The sequence below is a fragment of the Micropterus salmoides genome, unplaced genomic scaffold (genome assembly GCF_014851395.1).
Source record: "Micropterus salmoides isolate LMB-PRFRI ecotype aquatic unplaced genomic scaffold, ASM1485139v1 Ms_hic_scaffold_17, whole genome shotgun sequence".
Classification (NCBI taxonomy): Eukaryota; Metazoa; Chordata; class Actinopteri; order Centrarchiformes; family Centrarchidae; genus Micropterus; species Micropterus salmoides.
This window is the reverse complement of record NW_024040817.1, coordinates 9,519,907-9,546,676: the sequence shown is the minus strand read 5'-3', so window position 1 is coordinate 9,546,676 and position 26,770 is coordinate 9,519,907. Positions and strand designations below refer to the sequence as shown.

The 26,770-nt window shown below is 42.2% G+C and overlaps 1 protein-coding gene across 18 annotated transcripts in view; it reads left to right on the top strand.

Moving 5' to 3' along the window:
* macf1a (microtubule actin crosslinking factor 1a) overlaps positions 1–26,770 on the top strand; it is a 235,337-nt gene that overhangs the window by 188,674 nt on the left and 19,893 nt on the right. For 14 of the 18 annotated variants that reach the window (XM_038724193.1, XM_038724189.1, XM_038724201.1 and 11 more), the window contains 17 exons: positions 14,186–14,347; positions 14,531–14,701; positions 16,173–16,339; positions 17,164–17,323; positions 18,014–18,340; positions 18,794–18,878; positions 19,529–19,755; positions 20,736–20,942; positions 21,046–21,273; positions 21,501–21,719; positions 21,839–22,042; positions 23,051–23,059; positions 24,467–24,692; positions 25,539–25,765; positions 25,915–26,037; positions 26,164–26,265; positions 26,626–26,727. In XM_038724193.1, the coding sequence (XP_038580121.1) occupies positions 14,186–14,347; positions 14,531–14,701; positions 16,173–16,339; positions 17,164–17,323; positions 18,014–18,340; positions 18,794–18,878; positions 19,529–19,755; positions 20,736–20,942; positions 21,046–21,273; positions 21,501–21,719; positions 21,839–22,042; positions 23,051–23,059; positions 24,467–24,692; positions 25,539–25,765; positions 25,915–26,037; positions 26,164–26,265; positions 26,626–26,727 (2,946 nt within the window). The remainder of the gene's footprint in view (positions 1–14,185; positions 14,348–14,530; positions 14,702–16,172; positions 16,340–17,163; positions 17,324–18,013; positions 18,341–18,793; positions 18,879–19,528; positions 19,756–20,735; positions 20,943–21,045; positions 21,274–21,500; positions 21,720–21,838; positions 22,043–23,050; positions 23,060–24,466; positions 24,693–25,538; positions 25,766–25,914; positions 26,038–26,163; positions 26,266–26,625; positions 26,728–26,770) is intronic. The other 4 variants (XM_038724202.1, XM_038724187.1, XM_038724204.1 and 1 more) reach the window with 1 other exon arrangement.

Genomic DNA, 26,770 nt, shown 5'->3' with positions numbered 1-26,770 from the left:
AAACTTGATGAGAGAGTGATCTTTGATGCCTTAAAGCTAACTGGTGATCTTCAGATAATGTCACCACCAGTTGGCATTGTAGGTTCAGGTTTGCCTATTGCACCGTCCTCATCTGGCTCTGGTGGGGTAGCTGCAGTGGCCAAGAGGCGGCATCAAGGTGGTGATAAGAGGGACAATCCTAATCGTCGCTCGTGGAAAGCCTTTATGCCCCCAAGTTATCCAGAGTTTGCTGAGAGACTTGAGTTCTCATCTGTTGAAGGAGCAGAAAAGCGTTTGTCTGGGGCAGGGATTCCTCTCTCTCCTCTACAGCCCATACCTTCTCACCTCCCCCCATCCACCCCTACCTCATCTACTCCTTCCTTACCTCCTTACACACCCTCCCCTATATCATCTGCTCCCCACACTCCTCCTGTCTCCTCCTCGCCCGCTTTGACTCCTACGGTTAGCCCTGTGCCCCCTCTCCAGCAGCATCCTCTCATCAGGCAAAAGCAGGTTCATCCTGTGCTGCAGAAGCAACATAAACAGACTCATGTGGTGCCGTCGCCACAGTTACCTGCCTTTTGCCAGACTAGGGCACCCCAGGTTTCTGGAAATACACCAGAGCATAGCCCCAGTATATCCAGACAGGTAGAGGAGAAAAGGGAAGGGCACAGACGGACTACTAGTTCATCTAAAGCTGGAATTAGGCAGATCCCAGAGGAGCCCATTGAGTTGGTTAAAACCTCAGATTCAGAGAGGGACTCTCCCCTTTTGGACCAGGATCAGGGGGACAATGCTCCTCTCATCCCACCAAAACCAGTCTTCTGCCCCCCTACCAAGGCCCGCACCTGGCCCCGCAGTATAACAACAGGGAAAAGAACCCAGATTGGACTGAGACACAACTTCCCTGTACTCCCTCCTTTGCCTCCCCTATTAGGTGAGGATACCAACACGGATGAAGAATCACTTTATCTACTAGACCCCCCATCTCCATTTCTGAGGGAAGAGGAGGGGTTATTATATGGAGGTCTGCCTCTCTCCCCCTGTATCAGTCAGGAGGGAGGTGATGAGGGGCTGCTTGGCTGGGGTACTCAGGACCTCAGAGAACGCACAGCCTCTGAGCTCAAATTTGAGGAGGACGAGCGCAGGATACTTGAGGAGCTTGACAAAGAGGAGCAGGAAGAGTGCAGTAAAATGATTGAGGATGAGGAGGTGTGGAAAAAGGAAAGGGATGAAGCAGATGAGGAGGAGAGAGCTCAGAGAGAGGAAAGAGAGTGGGAGGCAGTTCTTAAATTAGAGAATAGGGAGATAATTGACCAGTCTTGGGATAGGGAAACACTGGAATCCGACGGATGGAGTTTAACCGGCCCTTCTGGACAATGGCCTGTATTGACTCCCCCTACAGGCTTTGGAGGCCCTGGGGCCCCCAGTGGCTCACCCTGTCCAAGCTCAGGGGCTGAGTCAGATGACCTCTTCCTAGAGCTGGAGAGGCAATGTCAAGAGGATGAAGGAGAGGAGGGAGTGGAGATGAGTGTAGACCCGGAGCCTTTTGATCCCTACACACTTCCATGTTTAGAGGAGGAGGAGGAGGAGAGAGAGGAAGAAACGAAGGCTTCCTGCGTAGATTTTGAAGGAACTCTTCCTCTAGAAGCTGTTAACTCTGTAGAGACTGACAGCATTGCACCAGGCTTAGAGAATATTGCAAAAGACTCAAATTTAAAACACTCTGAGCACATAAGACAGATTACAAACTTTGACATGGTGCGAGCTCAAGACTGTGAAAAGGAACATTGTTTCATTGATGATGAGTGTGATGTTGACTATAATGAGGATAAGGTAGAGGAAGAAGAGATGAGTTACACAACAGACTCTGCTCTTGGTCAACAACTGGAGTCAGACTCCAGTGGGGTCCACATGTCCCAACCAGACAGAACTGGTATTAGTGACATTACTAAGACAAACTGTGAACAGGGGAGACCTGCACGGACTGAAACAGACCCAGATAGTGGGGCATCATCAGAGCGTGATGGCGAGGACTGTGAGGAAAGAGCCTCCTCTCCATCTTGTAGCCCTCTGAACCCTTATGCTGATGAGGTGGAGCAAGTGGAGGAGGAAATTGAGCACGATGAGGAAGAATTGAAAGACGAAGAGGAGTTAGGAACAGAGTGGGATGTGTATGACCAATCTGAGCCAAGTTTGGACAGTAGCGAGGGAGTTCTCATAGATCACTCCCTTGAGCCTCTGCAAACGCTTGAAAAAGAAATCGACAATGAATGTACACAGGATGTTGACGTTCAAACTTCCTGTCAAGAAGATCCAGTGCCCTCAGAGAATGGCAAGCCTGCAGTGACATTAACATGTGACAAAGAAGAGACATGCTTTGTGCCAGAGACTTTTGTTGTCCCCGCAGATGTGGTCTCGGGACTGGAAATGTCTGGACAAGACCTAGATTTGGAAACTTCAACAGGAGTGACAGCTAGCATCCCAAAATCAGACTCTGTTCCTCTTGTACACACGCAATATACAGACTCGGCACCCAATTCCTCTTTACCTCAGTCGCCTTCTAAATCGGATAGTTGTGCTGGGTCGGATACTAAAGACTCAGAGGCGTTTGTGATATCAGATAGTTTTGTTTACCTAGCTGTGTCTGCACCTCCCCAATATCCCAATGACTGCCCCCCATCTCCACTTGAAGACTCCATTCCCCCAAGTCCTGTCCCCAAACCTCCCTGCTGCCCAGACCCAGAGGATGAGGGAGCCTTCCTTTCTCCTGACAGCTTTGTTTACATGGCAGCACCTGAACGGCCCCAACCTGGCCTCTCAGATGTCTGCTCAGCCGGTGAGGATACTCAGGAGCTGGACTTGGACTCATATTCTGAAGGGACCCAGTCTGGGATGGACGGAGTTGAGTTTGTCCTAGGCTCTATGACAGGGGACAGTGACTGGGAGTCAGACGGCTCTGCCCTGGACTTTCCTCCACTCATGTCCACAGACCATGCCTGGGACCAACTTGAGCCAGGTCTGCTACAGAGGCTATTTACACAGACAGAGACAAACCAGGAACAGGCCTATAGGCCCCAGGAAGATGCCCCCAAGGCAGAGGCCACAGCTTGTCACACAGACCCTCTCTTTGAGTCGGGAAGGAGCTCTAAAGCAGAGAATGAATCAGCAACTATATTACCAAGTTCTGACTTTGACATAGAGGCCGAGGTATGCTCTCATTTGTTGATTTTTATATAAGACTTTATAAAGAAATTCATAGCGGCGCTGTGAGTTGTATTGTTTGTACGGTGAGATAACACAATTGAGTGAACTGAATAGTGCAGTCATATAGTAACATGAGAAACATAAAAGAAAGATATTTATATATTGGGACTTTTGTAGAAGCACTAATCAAGAGTGATTTGGAACATATATAACACTAGAATGCAGTGTCCATAAATACAAGTCCAAATAGAGAGAATTGGTTAAATTGAACCACAGAGACCCTGGTTTATTTGTCTATTTAGGCTTTAATAGAGGATTGCTAGGTGATAAGTAAAAGCTGACCAAAATGGAAAATCTGCATTTAATTGCATTTAATGTGGACACACAGAGGCATAGTATGGAAAAAGAATTGGGTCAGGTAGCTGAGCGTTTAGTGTAACTGATGTAGGAAAATGTAAAAGGGAGGGGGGGGGGGGTTATGTAGACGCCATAATTAGCTAGTTGTGTTTGAGTAGTAGGGCTTTAAATGATTGCAATATGATGCTCAGAGGGGGGTTTTGCTACTTATGGGAAACTATCCTCAGTGAGTGTGTGCGCATATGTTGTGTGTTTGGGTCGGGGTCAGTGCTAATCTACAGTGCACGCACATATTTGAGATTGATCACGTTTAATTGTGTGAAGTTAAAAGAGCAGTGCGGCCTACTTACAATGCTGATCTCAAGTGCAGAGTTTACAACATTTGTCTCAAGGGCATGCTAATTTTGTTTAAACTATTATAGAGTACAGAATGCTATGTTTCTACACAGAGTCATGGGTGCTGGGTGTATCCCAGCTGTGTATGTATATGAAGTGATAGAGAACAAAGTAGTCCATCTTGTTAAAATAATTTGTGAAAAAGGTTAATGTTTGAGGAGGCAGTGTGTTTGTATATGGAGTGAGATTTCTGGATGACTTTCACTGTTTGGGTTGATTTGGTTTCTGCTTATGTAAGCAGTGTCACAGTATACACAGTGTTACTGCTGTGTACAGACATGGATCTGAAATGGATATTCTATAAATGCTGCAAGATTAGCTTGGCATGAAAGTGACACAGAGTGCTGTCAATGTGACTGTGTCGGACTAGTGTCTCCGCGTTCATCTGCATTCAGTCTTCGACTTGTTTTGTTTGTGTAGTGTCACTCCTCTCCTGTCTACCTCCTGTCTTCCTGTGTTTGTGTTTGACTGTGTGGGCTGCATATAAAGGTGTGTGTGTATGTTGAGTGTATCTCAATGTGGCGTGTGTTTGACAGTCTGTCGTGCTTTCTAGAAGCTCTGCTATGACTCTGTGTCTGGCCCAGATTTGCCTGATCAGAACCCTTTTTTTTGTTGCACACGGACTGAATTTAGCTAGCTGTTGCAGTCAACCCATTATTATGCAAAGGTGACAAGAAGTTGTCTTTTTTTGTATGTGAAACATGCACAATTAAAAGTATGAAGTTATTGCTATAATCATTGTCTGATCTTCCAAATTCCATGTGCATTTAACTACCAAAATCTAACCAAATGATATTTCTATCAATGGCTGTCTCGTCACCAAATTTAAGTCTAAACTACTTTTAACATGAAACATTTTGTGCCCTCCTGTTGGTAGAGGTTTAATGTAATTATTTCTCTCGGGCCACATTATGATCAACCCTGTGTGTGATTTTCATGGCCACTTATGCATCTAATCCATCCTGTTGATGCAAACGGCTGGTCCTCTGTTATTACATTATAGTTTCCAGCAGGCACAAGTTGCCTGCTCTGACCGGTCAGTCACAACTCATTTACTTTACCCTGTGTGGGTTTTTGAGTACATTTGACTATGTTTGTTTGTTAAAATGTGTGTGTTTGTTTGTTTGGGTGTTTGTTTGATTTTTGTGTCTTTATGTGTTATCAGTCCACGATTTGTTCTGTCTACAGTCCCAGCCTCTCTGGCTTTCAGTTTAATGTAATCAGATGTCATGTCCACTCAGCCTCAGATCTAACAGAGGAGAATTACAGTAGTGCAGATGAACAACACTGGGCTTGATTGGGGGGGGTGGCATTTGAAATTTAGAAATAGGATAATTTTGAAGGAAAATTATAAAAATGGGGTCCCCGTTTTGAGTAGCCTTTTATGCATCAAAATATATTTACTGTATATGATGTAGGGTTTGGAGACACTTTATGATTAGATCTTGCAGCATGTTGTAATACCATACTAGTTGGTGTATTCTAGGGCTGTCCCCAACTAACGACTTACATAGTCGAATCAGAATCGTCAAGGCCTGCCTATAGTCGACTGATAGTGTAATCGTGTGTGTTTTTGTGCATGGTGATTGCGAGCCGGGGGGGGGGGGGGTTACACACGGTAGCTCTGCTTTAATCTTGAGAAGCTGCAGAGTTGCAGTCTCTATTCATTGAACTTACACTGTAAATTTCCAGCTAAACTGAGGCTTTTTGAAGACCCTTTTCACACTCTCGCCTGCCATTCACCGGTCTTGAGCAGAGTTTTGCATGCATGCTGTGCTGCCAACAACTGCATGCACGTCGCAGTTCCTCGCAGGTCTATTTCAAGTAGCCGGCTGTTTAAAAACGATATAATATTCTTTGTGTGGTTCATAAATGATAAATTATCTGAAAGTCCCAGTGAAGCCGGGGCTCCGTCTCTTCAGCCACTACATACATGCTACGCCTACACGTGCGCACTGACGACCCAGGGTTAGGCTTACAATTTTGGATTTATTCACGCACTTTAAAAACATTCATTGAAAGTGTTTTTCTTTTTTTACAGCATTATTTACAGCATTAAACATTGAAATATATATTGTAATAGGCTGTATATTAAATTATTTTTAAAAACTGGTAGTTCTATGTAAAAATCAGACAACGAGCACCCACATACCACCAAAATGGCAAGATCCTCATTTTGCCGCAAAGCTTCGACTGTGAGATTGACAGTCGAATCAGGCTCCACCCATCGAAGCATCGAATCTCCGACTATTAGGGGTCAGCCTAGTACATACTAGTTAAATTTCTATTTCCCAGATCAGACACAGAAGAAACTTTTTAGCACACAGAAAAGAGGCTACAGAGGGTAGTTCTTGATACTTGGGTCCAATTAAAAGTTTTGTCCCAAAAGGAGCCAACTAGCATTAATAATGAACACTTTCTCTATGAAAAGGATTTAAAAATTACTGTAGTGATTCACAAGCTTGGTGTGCTCATCTGTAATATCCTGTTACCACAGAAACAGTGGGCCCTCTATTTTTTGCAATGAATGATGTATGACAATTTGGAAATTTGACTCTTTAGTTTTTGTTCACATTTCTGAAAGGTGACACATGTACTTTTGTTGTGTTATGAAATCCCCTTTATTCAGCCATGCACCCTCTCCTCAACTGACTCCCATTCTCCCCCTCTCAAACCTCCCTTACCTCCCCCTCTTCTCCATGCTTGGATAGTTGTGTTGCTAAGGAGGTGAGAGGTAAATACTGTGGCTCTCTGTGAGAGGAGCTGCCTCTGCCAACATGGCTACACAAACAGTGTGTGAAGTTGTCTTGGGAATATAAACTTAGATATCGGATAAGCGTGTGCCAGGGCTAACACTGGAACTATGGGCTGGACTCTGTGGCCTGCTGACGGTCCTGTCTTTCACTCTCTCTTTTGTTTCTGTTGTTGTGCACTGACCTGTCTCCCATTTCATTCCATCTGTCTGTCTGCCTCTTTATGTCTTTCATTTTCTCCACTGTACTATTTTTTTCTTTAATGCTCTTCTGTTTTGGTATCCACTTCAATATTCTGCTCCAATGCAAAATCAAAATATACAGTAAAACAAACACCAGGCAATTTTCACATTAAGTTGCTGGTGGCGTGAAGACACGGGGAGGACAGATATACACACTGAGTTTAGAAAGACAAAGAAAGCGACTAAAAAAGAGTTATGACAGGCAACAGGGAGGTTGGGTGGAGGAAGCTATTGTTTGTACAGGGGAGCACGTTTGGTACAATGATAAGAGAGCTACTTTGGCAGGCAGACACAAGCAGAAGGTCTTTGGATTAATATGGAACACATTTTAAGGCACATTGTATGTACGTGTGCCCCACAAACAGACAGACAGATGGACTAGCTTTGCATGCTGTTTGATAAATTGGGACAAGGGAACGCACAGTACTGACAGACTGACCGGTGGCCGCTTATACAGAGATTTAGAGGCAGGCAGTTCTGAAATTTCATGTTTCATTTATAACCCATTAGCATTTGCAATTTTTGTTGCTGTCTGCAGATACAAGAGTTCAAAAACATTACATTTTCTTTAATTAAAAAAAAAAGTCAACATATACTGTATTGCATACAGAAATAAGAGGACTTATTTTTGCCATGCAGTTATAGGTTTTTAAGCTGTATGTGCACATGGATGAGCACAGAACAAGTTTTATATGCAGGCCATGAACTGCATAACTGTTTTTCTGGAAGTAGACTTCTTTTGCCAGATTTCTCTCTTATTTTTGGTTTTTAAGTTGGTTTGGAGATCAACTCTAATGCAAAAACAAAAGATCTCCTGTAACTGTGGGGTTTTTTCGTTCTGAATCATTTCTAATACAAGATGGATTAGTATGAACAAATGGGCCAGAAAAAGACAAGGCATTGAAAGACAGATGTTGAAGCAGAGACAGAGACAACAGGCATAGAGAGAACCAGGTGGCTTCAGGTCCGCGGCTTGTACATTTGTGTTGTGATTGATGTGATAATTGTGGTTCTGAACAACCGCCTCAGGGATAAAATCAGGGGGTGTATCTGGGAACACAGAAAAGCATGAAAGCAAAAGCAGGAAAACATTGATCTCCCATTGGAATTGAACGAACATGCGCCTAAAAGGTAGATCAAATATTTGAAGCTTTTTTCAATTTCACTTTACATATTTTTGTCTCTGAGCCCCCCCCCTCCCCTCTCCCCACAAAATGGAAATCATATATCACTCTCTATTTGTCTATCTCAGTGGGAGGTTGTTGGCAATACAGTGATAGCATGAGTGCGTTCACAAAAAATTCCATCCCTAAAAGTGCAAAAAATTGCTGGTGGGAAGAAAAAGGGGAAGGAAAAGAGGATAGTAAGGTTTGAGCCAATATGCTTTGAATGCAGGCCACATTTGCATGAGATTTGTATCTGTTTGTTGATGTTTAAATAAGGACACAGGATTCAAATGGGATTTATTAACCCATTAACCCCTTTATCCCTGTATCTTAGATTGGTCAGTCCGTGGCTCAAAGCAAAGCTTTTCTGGCAGAACTGTTTCCTCGCATCAAGCTTAGTTTTGGAAACAGATTTCTACCGTTTCCTTCCGCCCCTCATTCCTGGTTCCGTTAAAAGAGAAAGGAAGGAGTGAGGAAGGATGAGGGTTGAAAGGCAGGAAGAGAGTGAGAGATGGGGGCAGAGGCAGGATGACAAGCATACTGGCTGCCATATTGCTTTCAGGAGAAAGACTTTTCCGATTGGTACAGAATATTAAGGCTGGTCTCTTTTTCCTTATGGTTTTCTATTTATCACTCATATAAAGAAATTCCCATTCACTTTCAATAGAAGTCATTGTTCCTGTCTTTCTTCTGCTTGTCTGTTTTTAATCGCATACCAGTTTTATTTCATTGTCTCTTCGGTCCAACTGTAGCTTTAGAGCCAAGGACACAGTTCAGGGAATAACTATAAAGCCTTGATAACGAGTTAAGTAGTTTGTATAGCTGGGCAACATCCTGCCTGCTCACGATTTCCGAAGCATATTCTATTATTTCTTAATTTTTGCAGCAGTGACAGAGACCGTTAATGGGAAGCTGCCATGTTTCTGGATGTTGTCATTAGTAATTCTCTGTGTTTACGTTTGGAGCTACATGTTCCTCATCTGTCCCTATTAAGAAATTGATTGTCCTTGAGTGATGTTTTGGATAGACGCCATCAATACGGCTAATAACTCTGCTGAGCAGTATTAGCTTGACAGATGACAGCTAAATGCAGAGCCTCCGAACATATGTTCATGTACAGCAGACGTACTCTCACACAGTCAGTTCATGGATGTAAAAGAGCACACTAATGTAACACAGATTCCCAAAGTGAGGTTAAGTTAGAGGTTTTCACCATTGTTTCATTCTCAAGAGAATATTTGAGATACCAACCATACTATCCTGATTATAAATGCCAGTTAGATGAGTATTGTGACTGTTAAACTCCTTTCAAACTCATTTACCAAAATGGTTCAGAGGCTTTAAAGTAGGGCTGCAACTAATCTGCAGAATATTTTTTCGATTTAAACGTTTTGTCTGTAAAATGTCAGAAAATAGTGAAAGGTGCCCGCTATAATTTTCCAAAGCCCAAGATAATGTAGGAAATTCTTATTTTATTTGACCAAACCCAAACATAATCACTTTACAATCAGCAAATGTTTAGAATTCTAGCTTGAAAAAATGACTAAAGCGACAAATCAATTATCAAAATACTTGCCAATTGATTTCTGTTCTTCAACTAATCAATTATTTGTTGCAACTCTAGATGTTTCCCATCAATTAACGAGACTATGGCGGCCCACCACAGTCTAATTTGTTCCGTCAAAGTTTTAAAATGAACCGACAATATGTTAACATTAAAGACTTCTAACGTTGTGTTTCCGCCAATGATCCCCGCTGCGCGAGACAACTACTTTGCTTTTGAGGTAATTACAGTAACGTTCACTAAAGGATTGAACAGCGTTTAGTCTGTCCACTGTCACTCGTTTGTGAGGACATGATCAAGCTAGCCTTCATGGTAAATACAGTTAAAAGGAGCAGAGCGAGCTGACAGGCAGGGTTAACAACTTTATTCTGTCATTTTCTCACTTTACAAAGATGAGTCTTACCTGAAGCGAGGCTATTAAGTCTTAATTGTATGCAATACGAGCACAACATACAATATAATTTATCAAATCGTGTCTGACTTTGTGAATGTAGCGCGAGGATGGAGGATACAAATGTGACAAAGTCAGGTTAACACAACGTATACAGTACGGAAATAAGATTAATTAGATTATAATCACAGGAAGAATTGAATATGTTACATGTGTCCATTAAAAGTAAAATAAAATGTTAGGGCAATTACTTACAAAGTATTATTTGATTTAGGGTTGCTGGAAAAACTGACTTTGTTGCTAATGTATCACCATTTATATCTATACATATATTGTTAACAATAGTGCAAATTTCAAGTTCAAGTTCATCTTCATAGATGAATCATCTTATTTTGCTTTTAAAGTGCACCAAATTAATGTACTTTAAAATGTACAAATATTTCTTCCAGGGGGACATGGCACAGGACACCCCAAGAAGGTTGATGTCCACCCAGCATAGTTTCACAAAATTCTTGTGATGGGTTGGATGTTTTTCCTCTTTTCTATATCTCTGCCTTAAGCAGACATTTCTGCCTACAAGCTACACTGTCTTAGATGTTTCATCACTCAACTCACCCATGTTTTTGAATGCTGTTCTCTAAATGTTTTTATGAAATTGTCAAGGTAGTGACTTGTTAGACTAAAAAGCAAGATTTAGCGACAGCCAAATTCAAACTTGTATCCCCTGATTTAGACAAAATTCACTAAAACAACATCGACAAAAATTCTTGAAAATTGCTTGCCATTTCTTAAATCTTCCGTGACATTTCAACAGCCTCTCAAACAGACTTTTTAATGAGACAGTATCATCTCTCACGTCCATCCTCCAGCTTTAGTCAGATCTACTTCCTTCTCTGTGTTTTTATCGCCTGTCCACACTGAACTGTGGCTGAAGTGAGAAAGCGAGTGCGGTCAAGATGGAGGGACAGAGTCATACGAAGGGAAGAATGGGGGAAAGGAGGGAGGCCGTTGTGGTTGGGGGAATGAAGGAGAAGAGAAGAGGTAGAGAGATGAGTGATGACATGATGGGAGGAAGAGGAGTAGGAGGAGGGAGAAGGATGACAAAGTTCAGTTAGCTCAGTTTCGAGGGTGTGCGTGTGTTGCTGCGTGCCAGCTGAGGTAGGGAAGAATGACAAGTATGTGGGACATTTTCCAGAGCTCATTTAGTGGAGTCGAGCGCTCTGAGATGGTGAGGGAGAGCGAGAGCAGAGAGGGCCGCTGAAATAGATTCAGAAAGCGAAAACACAAAGAGAGCGACAGAAGAAAAAGAGGTGGAGGTAGAGCGGACAGAAATGTAAGCACTCAGAACCTATAACACCTTTATAATCACCCCAGTGTATGTTTAGATGATGAATGGGTGTACTTTCCCTGTTTTTTCCTTTTCTGTTCCCCTCTATCTTTAACACACACCAGGATAAGGCAAAGGGTGGAGCGGGTCATGGCTACAGTCATTGTTGTTCTGGCCGACAGACTTCCTGTTCCAAGCAGCTATGACGCCCATCACCACAACACAGCTGCGTCCAAAGTGCACATACACGCACATACACACAAAATTTCTCATTCATATTTAATCATGCACAGAGATTCATACCTGTAGAACATTTAGTCATTTATTTTCACACACATTACGCACAAGTGTGAATCACACTTGTGCACACCACACACACACGTGCACAGATTCGGAACGACACACTCAAAACTTTGGCACGGAGAACCCGTAGTTTGATGCCATATTTAAACCAGATGAGCAGCAACCTGTAAACCTGTTGATTATGACCAACTGCAGAGACTCAGAAACACGTTCCAGCTCAACCATTTCCAGCCGACCTAGAGACCAACTCAGTATTACTGTATGTCTGCAGGGCTGTAAACATCCTCAACACGTCATAAATCCAACTGTAAGGCTTTGGAAGCTTTTAAATGCAGGTGAATATGTTGTGAATTGTGATGAATGAAAGGCTCACAGATTTGAAAAAAATAAAAACCTTTTATTTAGGCTTAATTTGTTGGCTTTATCTTGCGTTGTTCATTAGAAGTCATCCAAGAATCAATGTAGTAGAAAGTCTTCTTTTCTTCACCTTTTTTCCTGTCATATTTTAATTATATATATAAAAATAATAAAAACTCATTTAGATTTTATGATTGAAATGGGGGAATAACAATTTCTTGTTCAGATGTTTTTATTTCAGTTGTAGTAGGTGCAGTAGTTTTCAGTGGTTTGTTATTATTTGACTATTGGACACCCACGACTGTTGCCATCTTCTTCCAGACCATAGTGGTATTTCACTGAAACCCAAACCTACATTTTCCCTCTCCCTCACTTTAACTGCACCCCCTTCACTATTGTCACACCAGCTTTTTCCCCCAGGCACTGGATTTACCAAAATCTGGTTATTTGTGTGTCTCCCTGTCTCTTTGTGTGGCCGTTGGGGTTTGGCTACCACAGCATTGTAAACCACCAGCCTTAATTCTCACTCTGTGGACCAATTCAGGGCCCCCCCTCAAAATGACTGCCTTTTGCCGGGATTTTGGTTTACAGTATTGTCAGGGAATTGGTGGAATACTGTGATGTTGTGAATGTTTTGTGGATTTGGCAAATTGTTGGATATAGCAGTTTGGTTTACAGGAATTTTGCAGAATATTTTTTTTCTCACATTCATTGCATTAGCAGTTGGTTTGGGTTGTTTTTCTCCACAGTAAGACTAACTGTAGGGAAAACCTGACTGTTTACCCCCTTCTGAAAAACGGCATTAGCACGCCAGACATGAACAACATTTTATAGGTCAGGGATGTGCTCCAAATTATGAAATGAAAAATTGAGGTTATGAATCACTGAGATGTCAGATAGTTTTGTAATGGGGCATAGTGGGGCCTTTAAATTCATAGTTTTAGGGCAGTAGCTTATTATTTTCATTATTGATTCATTCCTGAATTGATGACAGAAATTAGTCAAAAATGCCCATCACAATTCCCGTGAGCCTTGTTATGTCAAGTCAGTTTTATTTATATAGCCCAATATCACAAATCACAGCATAGCAGCTTAGACCCTTGATTTGATGAAGTGAAAATTTGTGAAAAGTAAACCTTTTTTGTCTAACCCCCATTTCAAAACGCATATATTAAATTTGTAGAGGTAAAAATTAGAGAAAAGCTGCTAAGCTATAACCAGTAGATATGTGATATTTTTGCATGATAAAGGACATGAACAATTCAGTTAGCGTTAAAATGGCTGTAGATTAATCCTTTGTCTTTTAATAGATTTTTGAGTAAAATACAATTAAAACTAATGACTTGAATTACTTGGGACCCCTACAATCTTCCCAATGACCCAAATGGGTCCCTGGACCAAACTTTGACTATTGCTGCTCCATGTATGTGTTTAGATACAGTAGTGGCACAGATTTACTTGTATTGGCTGTTGCTCAGTCTTTTTCGGCCAGGGAAGTCAAGTCTGGTTGTCTTTAGTGTCGGGTGGCTGCCTCTATTGTCATCACAAGATGGCTCCAGCCCTGTACTGTGACGTGTGTGTGTGAGAGTAATGTGGCTAGACAGGCAAAGTTGTGTGTGTGTGTGTGTTTGCTATAAATGAGCGTGTTAGTGTGGGCCTGTGTCTGGTTGTGCATGATTAAGTGAAGGTTGTGTGCACCCATGCAAGCACCCTAGTGTACTTTACTGTGTGTATGTGTGGGTGTGTGTTGTCGACTCAGCCTTTTCCAACTAGCCCCTTACTCGTCTAACCCTCTAATCCCTGTAATCCCCCTCCTCCTTTTTTCCCCTCCCTCCACCCTCATTTCTCCTGTTCCCTTCCTGTCTGCCACTCGTCTCTTTTCGCTGCACATCCCTCTGTCTCTTTCATCTCATAATATCCAGTCGCTTCTATATATACGTAATATAGTTCACTTCCATTTGTCATGCAGATTGAATGCGCAGTGTATTTTTGACTACTGACTTGACTACTTCAGCTTTCAAATAAACTGTTTAAACTAAAGCCTTCTTTTCTCGTTGACAGGTTTTCATGCCTTTATTTCTTTCATGCATTCATTTATGAATAAATCAATTAATAAAGACATATTTCTCATGTCCTCTTCCAGGCCGTGGAGAGAGAGCAGGTGGACAGCATTCAACCAAAGCTGCAGCACGTCAACGCAGTGGGTCAGGGTCTGATCCAGAGCGCCGCCAAACACACCGACACCCAGGCACTGGAGCACGACCTGGAAACCACCAACCTCCGATGGAACTCATTCAACAAGCGGGTACGACTCTGTGTTTGAAACCAGGAGGTCCAGTGATATATAAAACACAAAAGGACAAAAGCTTTGTTTCAGTTTCAAACTATAATCTGGAGCAGGTGGAGCTGTGTGTGTGTGTTCATGTTCATGTATGACGGTTTGACATGTGGGGATTTTTAAACTTATATGGACTTATATGGTCCTCAGGTGGCAGAGCGGATCGCCCAGCTACAGGAGGCCCTGTTGCATTGTGGGAAATTCCAGGATGCTCTGGAGCCTTTGCTAAGCTGGCTGAGCGACACAGAGGAGCTGGTGGCCAATCAGAAACCTCCATCTGCAGAGTACCGTGTGGTCAAGGCCCAGATCCAAGAACAAAAGGTACGAGAAGGATGAAGAGGCACAAAATAAGATCCTCTTTCACATGTAATAACAAAAGCAAAGCAAGCACAAGCCACATCTTCTTACTTTCAAGTATCCTGCCAGCATCTGTCTGTAAATCAAAGTGGATTTGAGTTTAAATTTTTTCTCGATTATTTATTTTTAAAATATTGTGAAAAACAATTCTTCTCTGGTTAAATTGAGTCATTGTTGATATTCAACGGTCCTCAGTGTCCTTCAACCACAAATAATAGATATTCCAAAAACCAGCACACACACAAACTCACAGTCAATTATCCGTCTGCCTGGCATCCAAGCGGCCCCAGTTGACCGTCTGCCAGTCAGACTGGCATAAAAACAGACGCACACACATGCATGGTGGATTTGTATTGTTTTCAGAGACACACACAAACACACACACATTTCCCTGTTTATTCCACATACACTTCCTGTGTTTGTGCACATAGGAGTGCTGCAGGCTCGGCCAGGGATCAGTCACATGTGTTTACATCCGTGACGAAGAGTGGTGTCACTGTTTGGCTAAGAAAGAGAGAGTAAACTGTAGAGAAGTGCATTCCAGGGGCTGGACCGAGCTGTTAGTTCAAAGCACACAGAGAGGCTACTATCTGAGCAGGAAGGAAGTACATTCATGTGTGTTGTTTGTTGACCTTAAAACATTTGGGTTCCCCGTAAAGGGAATAAAAACTTGTTCTGTATTTACCTTTTCAAAAAGCAGCGCCTACCCTTATTAAATGTTTAATAATTAATATGTAAAAAAAAACAAAGACAACCTCCTTTAATGACACACAGTTTGAAAGAGTTAATAATTGATGAGGCTTTGAAGAAGGCATTCCTCCAAACAAAAGAGAAGGTTGGTTGTTTCTAAAATTTAAGTGTAGATTTTGGTAAAATTGAAAAACATGTAATATTCTGTTTTTTTGAGGATTCATGCCTCAAACACATTGTCTGATTTGTATTATTCAGAAGTTTAAACACCACCTCCTTTTGCAAACATTAAGTTTGGATTTACTATGGAACATTTTGACATGTCAGATTTAACTAAGCAGTGAGTACAGTACAGAATGACATCTAAATACATCAGCTCTGCAATAATCCTACCTTAACTACTATAATGGTTATAGGTTATATTGTTCATTTTTTTTGCAAGGTTGATTTAACTTGCAGTTTGTGGTTCTGTTAGTAATATGGCAGACAGAAATACTGTAAAGCAGGGGTAGGCAAATGGGCACATGACCAAATCTAGCTAAAATATTTGCCCCCCTGACAAAGCTAACTAAAACTTTTACATGATTTTAAAGATATCATCTGTAGATAACAATGTTAATACAAGGCTCATATGAATCCCAAATTGAAGACAAATAGGCCTGTGTTTCTACAGCATCGGTACCTGAAAAAACTGGCCTGACCCCCTGCTGTAAAGAGTTCCCTCTCTTTGTTTCTCTTTGTCCAGCTGCTCCAGAGGTTGTTAGACGACCGCCGGCCAACGGTGGAGATGATCCGCGCTGAGGGGGAGAGGATCGCCGCCACAGCAGACACTCAGGACCGAGAGAAGATTCAGACCCAGCTCCAGAGTCTGGCAGAGAGATGGACTGACCTACTGGACAAGGCCAGTGCCAGGTAAGTCTCCTATACAGCAAATGGGGGCGGCCTCTGTGTGGGGTGGACGTGGGTATGAACACTTGTGTGTCAACCAACCATCCGCCCTGCTGATGGTCTGTGACTGGATCTTGACTTCACCGTGGAGTGAGAAAAGAAAAGGGAATTTCCCAGTACAGTAGTAATCAGTACTAAGGTATCATGTTGCTCTCTTATGGTTTGTTGGTTTGAGCACTGTATCACTCAATGATTGTTGACACTTGACACAATGATCAGTTTTGTTCATTTTCTACTTTGAAAAGGCAACACAAAAGTTACAGACATGTCTTGCTGTAAATATGTGGTTTGGGAAAGTAATTGGTGGTGTTCCTCAACAGCAAATTATCTTGTGGTTATTTCCTGTTTTCTCGTTTCATCTGTGTGTGGGTCTGGTGAGCACCACTGTACTTAAAGAAAGAATAGTATCATTACTATTGGTTTCTGTGGTCTAAAAGTAAATTCAGCGGCTCTTCTGTTCACTAGGGAAAGTACTTTTTTACACACACACACATTGTGATGTGAGATGCACACGTTTTCTCACCACTTTGCAATACCTCCCTCTCAGGTATCCAAATACACAAACACACTTCAATTATAATGTTATTTGTTGATGAAATTTTTCTAAATGTAATAATATATCATAAAAATTTCATGAACATGAAAAAAGGCGACAGCTGTATGATCAGGTATAAGTTGAGCGAAAAAGCATACCAACACAAAGAAAATCAGTGAAAGCAATAAAAGACCAATAAAAGCTCTCCTCCTCCTCCTGATCTCTTGGTATCCTTGTAACTCCCGTCCCTCAGGCAGAGACAGTTGGAGGAGCTGCAGGTTTTGGCTCTTCAGTTCCACGAAGCCCTGGAGCCGCTGGGAGAATGGCTAAGTGCCACCGAGAGACGCCTGAGCTCCGCCGAGCCCATGGGAACCCAGACGGCGAAGATCAGCCAGCAGATCATAAAGCACAAGGTACTGTTTGGCCCTGTTGTTACAGAGACCCTCCACTCATGATAATGTCAATAATTATGTGTGTTAATGATCAGGAGACTGAATCCCTGCCTCCCGATAGTGTCATCTAAATAACAAAAAAAACGGTTCAAATGCACATAAAAATCGTCTCAGTCAATCATCATTAGTCACCATAGGAAAAGGTAGATTGAGGGGTAGGATTGTTCATGCAATAGATTTATAGTTGTTGCAGACAAGTAAATGCTTGTTTACTTACCTACATATTGTTGGTATTCCAGTTTTGTAGTACCTGTTTGAAGTAACATAGAGAATAAATCATAGTAGCAAACACCAGTCTTGATAAAACGCCTCTACGCTTAATCTCAATATACCTCAAAGGAAGAGAAAGCACGAGGCACAATATCAGTTACAGACCAAGCGTTCCCTCTTTCAAGTCCATTTCTTGTTTTATTCAAGCAAAGTAGAGTTTGTTGTTTTCATGTCAGTTGTGTCAGTTCTTTTTAAGTTGTTCTTCTCATGAATTCACTCATTGATGTTTATGATTTGTCTCAGTACATTTTTGTTAATCTATGATTTGTCATTTGCATGCTCATGTTTTATTTATCCATCTGTTTTTTTGTTGTTTCTGTTCTTTTCTCACTTCCCTTCGCCTTCCCATCAAACACACACACGCACACACACATCTCCCAGGCGATTCAAGAGGACGTGTCCTCACGTGAAGCCGAGGTTGACCGCCTCGAGTCCCTCAGCCAATCACTGACCCCACTCAGCTGCACGGCTGATCGTGATTGGTTAAGCGAGCGAGTGGGGGCGGTGAGGTCAGGTCACTCAGAACTTGCTGACTGGTGCACGAGGCGGGCGGGCCTGCTGGAGCAGGCGCTGGCTAACGCTCAGCTGTTTGGGGAGGAGGAGGTAGAGGTGCTGAACTGGCTGGCAGAGGTGGCTCAGAGGCTGACTCAGGTCTCCGTCCAAAGCTACCAGCCTCAGCTGCTGGCCGAGCACCACAAACACACTCTGGTACGACTTCATGAACACACTGAAAGCGAACTTTGGTATTCCCTCCAAAATATTAGAACAGTAGATCGTACACGTATCAGGGAAATGACTGCAGTATACATGTATAATTGTAATAATATTTTATGAAGTAAATGCTCTTTTATATATATATAGGTACATCAATTAAATATCCATTACAGAATTGTGTCTGAATAATGATATATAGGTAATCACACATTGTGCAACTTGATCAGAAAGGATCATGAGAGAATTTACATAATAATTTCCTTCAGTATCCCTGTTTTGTTAACTCTGGCATGGCTAGTATAAAAAACAGATAAAAAGCACACACTGGTGTAGTTTTACTTTTTTGGAAGTTAAATAAAGGAAACACACTGTAGTTTTACTCTTGGAGCCAAAAGAAAAATCTTTTATCTGCTAGAGGTTAACTTTCACTCTCATTATTCCCCTCAGTCTCTAAACGAAGAGATTCTGAGCAGGAAGAAGACAGTGGACCAGGCCATCAAGAATGGACAAGCCTTACTCAAACAGACCACAGGTAGTCTCAAATTCCTACTCATCTTCTTCATCATCTTTTATATATTTTGACAATAAAGCAACTAAAATTAATAAAGCGGTCATTATTCTGTATGTTATAAAGCTTAGTGAGAGAAATACACTAAAAAGAAGCTAAAACAATGTTTTCTAGTAGTTGTTGTAGATTCACATCCAAACCACACATTTTTTCGTGGTGAACCAAACTGTAACATCTGGTTTGCGTCTTTCTTCTCATGATATTAGACATGCTGACTGCTATTACTATTAGTGAGGTGATTGTTGGTCTACGCCATGAATACCTAGTGTATGTACTCTCATATTTAGATGGCTAGACAAATGTTGTGGGTCACGAGAGGTATGCAGAACTGTCAGCCCGAGGGTACCGTTAGATTTTACAGAACATGTTTGTAATGGTGAATTTTATGAGATAATATAAGAATTAAGACTGGGCAGTACGTGTGCACCTACAGTACAAGGAATTTTAGTGTTGTCTCAATATGTCTCACAGTAAACATATTAAAATGAGAAATTTAAGAAATAGGTCTTTTTCTATACACTCAACACACGATTTACTGTTGGATCCTGACTGATCACACTGATCAGATTTATAAAAGCATCAGTCCATGACCTGACCTGCGTATCCTCCTACAGGTGAGGAAGTTCTCCTGATCCAGGAGAAGCTGGACGGCATCAAGTCTCGCTATGCTGAGATGACGGCCGGCAGCAGCAAGGCCCTCCGCACCCTGGAGCAGGCCCTGCAGCTGGCCACACGATTTGCAAGCGCCCACGAGGATCTCAACCAATGGCTTGACGGCATGGAGGCAGAGCTCAACAATGTGGAACCTGATGCAACACCCGCCTACCAGGAGAGACAGAAGGTGGGTGGAGAATGAGAGAGATGGTTGCAATTATTGCTGTGTCCCTTCAGTGTTTGGATGCAACCCTTGAACTAACAAAATTAGACGTACAGATCAATACCTATTTATTAATATCATTCAGCATTTTATTATATTAAATAAAGGACACAGAAACTTAAGGATCACTGAAACGGATCCAGCAGTAACCAACATTTAAACATTCAGGTTTCCGCAGGCAGTTCAATTACAGTATTTATATGTGATGATGTATATGTTTCACTATTTCACAAAACACTCATTGCTTCCTGTGAAATTATTAACTCAGTCTGAGTCACTTTGTTTAAAATGACAGCATAACAATCGACATCTATTCACTGCATCCATTCTCTTTTACACGCAGTTTTGTGTTATAAAGAAGTTGGTTTCAACCAAGATGATGCTGTTCTTATTCTGCATTATATATTTAGTTTTGTTTCAGCTATTTGAAATAAGTGACTCCTGCTTTACTTAATGATTGATGAGGTACTTGCGTGACAGTGTACAACCTCAGTGTTTAGTTGATAAAACTCCACTCACATTTAAAAATGGTACATACTGTTTTAAAAGAACAAGTAATTTGATGACAGCTCCTGTCTGTAATGACATTTTTAGCCGTTCCAATATCAACCCACCCACAGTTGAGTTGCCATAGTAACACTGATTTCTGAGTTTGTAAATGCTATTTAAAAATATTGCCATTTAATTGGTTTCTGCCATCCATTTCACTTTTCACATTTTCACTCTAAAATAAAATTTTTAGCTTATACCATCTGGTGTGCTGTCAGTTTACCAAACATGTGGTACAAAACTGTGTGATGCGCTGAATGTACTTTTAGTTAACTTCATCTTAACATTTGTAGATACGGTTGTATTTTAAAAGTCTATATTTAATGTAAGTTGTGTTTTAATGTAATTTGCAGCTTTTGCTCTGTAAAACTAATCCTTCATTTTCTCTTTTGCAGGAGCTGAAGAAAGTGTCTGCAGAGAAGCGTCTGGTGTTAGATACAATGAACGAGGTGGGCAGCGCCCTGCTGGATCTGGTGCCATGGCGAGCCCGTGAAGGTCTGGACCGCCTGGTCGCTGATGCCAACCAGCGATACCGCCAGGCTGATGAAACCATCACTCAGAGGGTGCAGCTGGTACAAGCCGCCATCCAGAGGTCACAGCAGGTATTGCAAGCATTTTCACTTAAATGCTGATTATCTTTTTAATGTTTCCATTAGATTTGTGCATTTTACTCAACCTAAATCTGTTAAACACTTACTTCTTCAGTATGAGGAGTCGGTGGATGCAGAGCTGGCCTGGGTCGGGGAGACAGAGCGTAAACTGACGTCTCTGGGGCCCTTGAGCCTGGAGCCTGACGTGACGGTGGCCCAGCTGCAAGTGCAGAGGGCCTTCAACATCGACATCATCCGACACAAAGACACTGTGGATCAGCTCCTCAGCACCAGAGACGACATCCTGGAAACCTGCAGTGACTCCCAGAAGGACGCACTGATAGTGAGTGACTGATGGATAAGGGAAGATGGAGAATTAAGAGGAAGGACATGAAAGAGAAACATGAAAAATTTAAGTTTGTGTTCATTGGTAAACGGTAAAGGATGGCTTGAGTGAGGAGAAGGCAAAGTGAGGGACACAATGTTTAACTGACAAGGTCATCTGTGGAAAGTGCAGCAACAGGATCCTACCACTAAAATCTTTATCCCTTCATCTTTCTTCTTATTCAGGTGAAGACAGATTCTCTCAGTGCTCGTTATGATGCAGTGAACCAGAGCCATAGTGAGCGGTTCTCAGCCCTGGAGCAGGCCCAGGTTTTGGTTGCTCGGTTCTGGGAGACCTACGAGGAACTGGAGCCATGGTTGGGCGAGACAGAAACTCTCATCACCCAGCTGCCGCCGCCAGCCATCGACACAGACGCTCTCCGACTGCAACAGGATCAGATGAGGGTAAGACGGGATATAAAATCTTTTCTGCTTCAGCTTCCCTCTTATTACTGTCACCAACAAAAATGTTTATATTTTTTTTGCATGTTCTTAATTTCTCTGTCCTTTCACTCCCCATCCAGCTCCTCAGGGAGTCTATAGCAGAGCACAAGCCCCACATCGACAAGCTGCTGAAGATTGGACCCCAGCTGGCTGAGCTCAGCCTCCAGGAGGGAGCATTAGTGACTCAGCGCTACACTGACGCAGAAAGGAGGTACCTGGCCATCAAAGAGGGGGTCAAAGGCCGTGCAACAACCCTAGACGAGGCAGTTTCCCAGTCTGCACAGGTACATCAAAGAGGACGACTTATTAACTGTTTAATGCTCGATTTGGGAAACTGTGTTTTAACTGCAGACCTGGGTATAATACATTTTATTATTTAGTCTATTTGGGTACCAGAGAGTCAATCCAGTAAAACTAAATCACATTTTGTGTAGTAATTGACCTGATTTGTTAAACTGCACACCCATTTGCCGCTCAGTGCAGAATAAAGCCTATATAAATTGCAATTTGTAAATGCTGTTTGGCCCAGGTCTGTTTATAGCTTGTTAAAGAGTGTCTGCAGCCCCAGACAAAACAGACTGATGTGATTACTAAGCAGCATGAGGTCTTTGTGTGTGTTTGCGTCTGTGTCTGCTATTTGCCCTTAACTAAATGGTAATAAGGATGTATTGTGCAAAGTCATGATTTCAGTGGAAGCTGAAGTTTTAGTTTGATTAGCTGTTTTCTTGACTTATTTCTTTTCTTGTTTTGTATGTTTGACTTTTTTTAAAGTTTACATCTATCAGTGTTTAGTCTTTCTTTTTAGTAAATTATTGCTCAGGCAAAATGTAAAGTGCCTTTTTTTCTTTTTAGTGCTAGTTTACTTCACGGATATTTTACTTTCTCTTTGCACTTCATCTCATGAGACATCACTGAATCACCTGTGTGGCAGACTGAGTGCTGCTCCTGCCAAAAATGCCTGTCAGTTTTTACTGTATGCATGTCTCTGATTTAACTCATTGTATTGTTTCTCCACCCTCCGCCCCCCTTCAAACCATTTCATATATCGCTCCCTCTATTCCTCCACCTGCATTTTCACACTGTCCTCATCCCTCACTCCACCCTAAACCACCAACATTCCTTGTCTTTCTGCCCTCATCCTTTAACTTTAACTAAATCTCCTTTATCATATCATCCTTGCAACACGTTCCCTTCTCCATCCCATCCCTCGTTCATTGTGGATGTGCTGTGTGTTGCCCCCCCCCCCCCAACCATCATTTTCTACATCGTCACTGCTCACTGCAATCACCCAGCTGGTAGAGGTAAGACCACTGACTGACAACATCAAACTGGCACTCAGGCTGAGCATACGCCACATGAGTTGGTTGACTAATCAGAAATGAATCAGTACTAAGGCACTAATTTTGTACTACTCAATAACTAATCAAGTACTAATCTCAACAGACAAAGTGGTAAAGGTTGTCTGGATTATTACCATGATTAGAATTTCCTGTGATCTGATTAAACCACAGCTTGAGATTTCCAATTAAATCTCCACTTCATAGGATCATTTCAGTATATTTAAATTGGGCCCTATTTTCATATATTTTGGTGTGTACAAGAAGTTCTGAAATCCGTGTAGTAGATGGCTTCAGCTGCATTGGCTGCAATGTATGCCTTGTGTATTGTCAGAATTACATCCACAAAACACGTCTCGCCACCAACAGGCTCAGACTGTTATTCCAGGTGTCTAACATCATGGAAAGGATCCCCAGGGGTGACACCCTGTAACACCCTTTGTTTGAGTTTGTTGTGTTGGAGTAACGTTAGGAGATAAAGTCTGGCTAGCAGTTCCTCTATGGACACAACAAACTCCTGTCCAACTCTGACTCATTTTTCCACCGGCATCTTCCTTTTTCTTGTTAAAAACAAAGTGTGTCACTGGGAGTCCAAAATATGTAAAAAATAGGGCCCAGGATTAAAAATACTGAAATTACCTTTTAAGCTTCTATGATCTACAAAATGGTCTAAACCATGTGTCTGCCAACCCTGAGTGACAATACAACTGAATTAAATCTGTTGGGAAATGTCCCTTTTGTGTAGGTTTGTAAACTTAAATTAAGCCTAGTCTAAAACTGAGACATGTTTTCCAGGAGTGATTGTTTTAGTCTCAGACTAGGGTTGATTTAAGTCCTTGAAACCAGTCATAGCTGTCCTTTTGTATCACAAAAATCTTTCCCCTGTGGCTAGATGAGATTTGTTGTGTTATGTAGTGATCAAGCAATTTAATTCCCCTCTGATGCATAAAAGAAGCCCATCAACTCATAGAAATTGTACCATCTTTGCTCTCTATAATGTCTCCTGAGTCCTTTAGAGTGGACTGAACTTTGTGGATTAGCAGATCCCTTTGTGTGGTAGATCAAGTCAGCTTTGTCAGTTGTTGACAACCTGGATGACATGCTGAAGGTGCAATATTGAGATATTAAATACTGTAGAAAAACTGTAAGGCTGTTTTACATCCCCTGTTGAAATCTGATATGACATTTTTAATAAAAAAGCCTAAAAGTTAATGCAGTGTGCCACAGATGGCGGACCACCCACATAACATCTCAGTATTTTCTCACTTTCAAAATGTCACCCAGCTATCAAAAACCCAAACCCAGCCCACTCAACACACTCTCCTTATCCTCCTCCTCATAACTTTCCTTCAACTCTCCTTCCGTTCCCAGTTTCATGACAAGATGGACCCCCTGTTGGAAACCCTGGAGGGGGCGGTACAGCGGCTGCGGCAGCCTCCCTCGGTGGCAGCGGAGGTGGAGAAGATCAGGGAGCAGCTGGCGGAGCACCGAGCCCAGGGGCTGGAGCTGGACAAACTGCTGCCGAGCTTCTCCGCCCTCTGTGCCCGCGGAGAGGAGCTCATCGGAAGAGCTGCTCATGACGATCCTGCTGCTCAGGGTGAGGTGGCTGAGATGTGTCTGACAGTGAATGACAGGAACATAACATTAAAAATGACACAGGCACGCAGATGTGTTAAACATAAATATTTTTTGGTCAACAAAATGGCTACCAACTAAACAGCTAAATAACTAAACAGTGCTCTAACTCTTGTTGTAGGCATTCAGTGTGTGGCTATGATAGTTGCTTTTTTACTAAAAATGGAACATACTAGCTATAAATGGAACAAAACATTACACAATCAAACAGAACAGAGTTTGTTTTAGTCAGAAAAAGGCATCATAAATTGGAGTGGGTCAGAACAGAAAGCCAAACATAACAGGCTTCTGTAATGTGGGTTAAAAATATTACATTTTATTTTGGGCTCCAGTCCAACTAGTTTACTGACTGAACAATCAACTAGCCAAAGTAAGTCACTGTTTTTCTGACACAAAGCAAGTGGGCAGACCCTCAAAATGGAACAGATTCCACAGTGAAGTTCTGCATCTTTCTTCCAACGCCACCACATGCTGAGACAAAACGCACACATGGGTCTTTGTTATATTGCTTTCTGAAGGACTTTGTGCTTTGATACCCTCCAGTCCTCCACGCTTCATGAAAATGAAAGGCCTCACTGTGCATTGATAGTGGGAGTAGACTGAGGAAAGACTTAACTTACCATGACTGGACACTAGGTGGAAAAATTCAAACAATGAAAACATTATTACTATTGGAGAAATGATCAGAACTCTCAGATTAGACTGCATTGCTTAAGAAAGACCAGTATGTATTTCCCAGTACGCCCAGAGAGATCCCACCAATTTTTCTCTACCAGCCTGTTTAAACTCTGACTCCTCTCTCCTCCAGCCGTTCGTTCCCGCCTTCTGCGCCTGCGCTCCCTGTGGGATGAGATCCGGCAGCGAGCCGAGGAAAGGGAGGGAAAGCTGAACGACGTCTTGGACCTGGCCGGGAAGTTCTGGGCAGACGTGGCGGCGCTACTGAGCACGCTCAGAGACTCCCAAGATATTGTGAAAGACCTGGAGGACCCCGGTGTTGACCCCTCACTCATCAAACAACAGATTGAGGCTGCTGAGGTACGGAGGGCGTGGGGGAGTGAGTGATCAACAGTTGGCAAAGGAGAGAAAGAGAAGAGCAAATTAATTAATTTCAGGCAGAAATGCAGAGTTTGTTGTTTTTTATTCTAAACAACTCAATAACTGAAGTCTCTCTATCCTTCCGCTAGGCTATCAAGGCAGAGACGGATGGTCTGAGGGAGGAGCTGGAGTTTGTCAGGACCCTCGGAGCTGACCTCATCTTTGCCTGTGGAGAAACTGAGAAACCTGAAGTCAAGAAAACAATTGATGAGGTGAGAAATTAATTCCATGTTCTTGTAAAAAGGTCATCACTTGCTTCTGAAAAGATAAAAATATGTACTCTTAGCCAAATCTTGACCCACTAACATAATTCCTCTGTATTCCTGCCTTTCTCCCAGATGAATGCTGCCTGGGAGGGCCTGAACCGAACATGGAGAGAGAGGATGGAGAGACTGGAGGAGGCCATGACAGCATCTGTGCAGTATCAGGACGCACTGCAGGTTTGTACAGAGATCGTCTATGATTATAGTTAACAGGGCCATAACCTATTCATCAAGGGTACGTGGAGTTTTGTCTTTATGTGTTCACACTGTTATAATATTACCTTTTAAATCTACTTTCTCTTTTTTTAGAGAGTAAGTATAATTGGATAAACTAATGTGTAATGTTGCAGAAATACAACAAAACACTTTTACTTCAGTGAAACAGAAGCAAATCATGTGTTCTTGAGTGTGGTGTTTTTTTGTAAAAATAATAGTGCCGTGTTTGGACCAACTTAAAATCAAAACATTTTTTGGATTGTGCATGGTAAAACGTAGTAACTGTGAACTTGAAAGCTACTTTTTCTGTATCATTTCCAGTCTATGTTTGACTACCTTGACAACGCAGTGATCAAGCTGTGTGACATGTCGACAGTGGGAACTGATCTGGGAACTGTCAAACAGCAGATTGAAGAACTCAAGGTTGGCAAGAGTATTATTTGAGTTAAATGCCTTATGGTCAGTA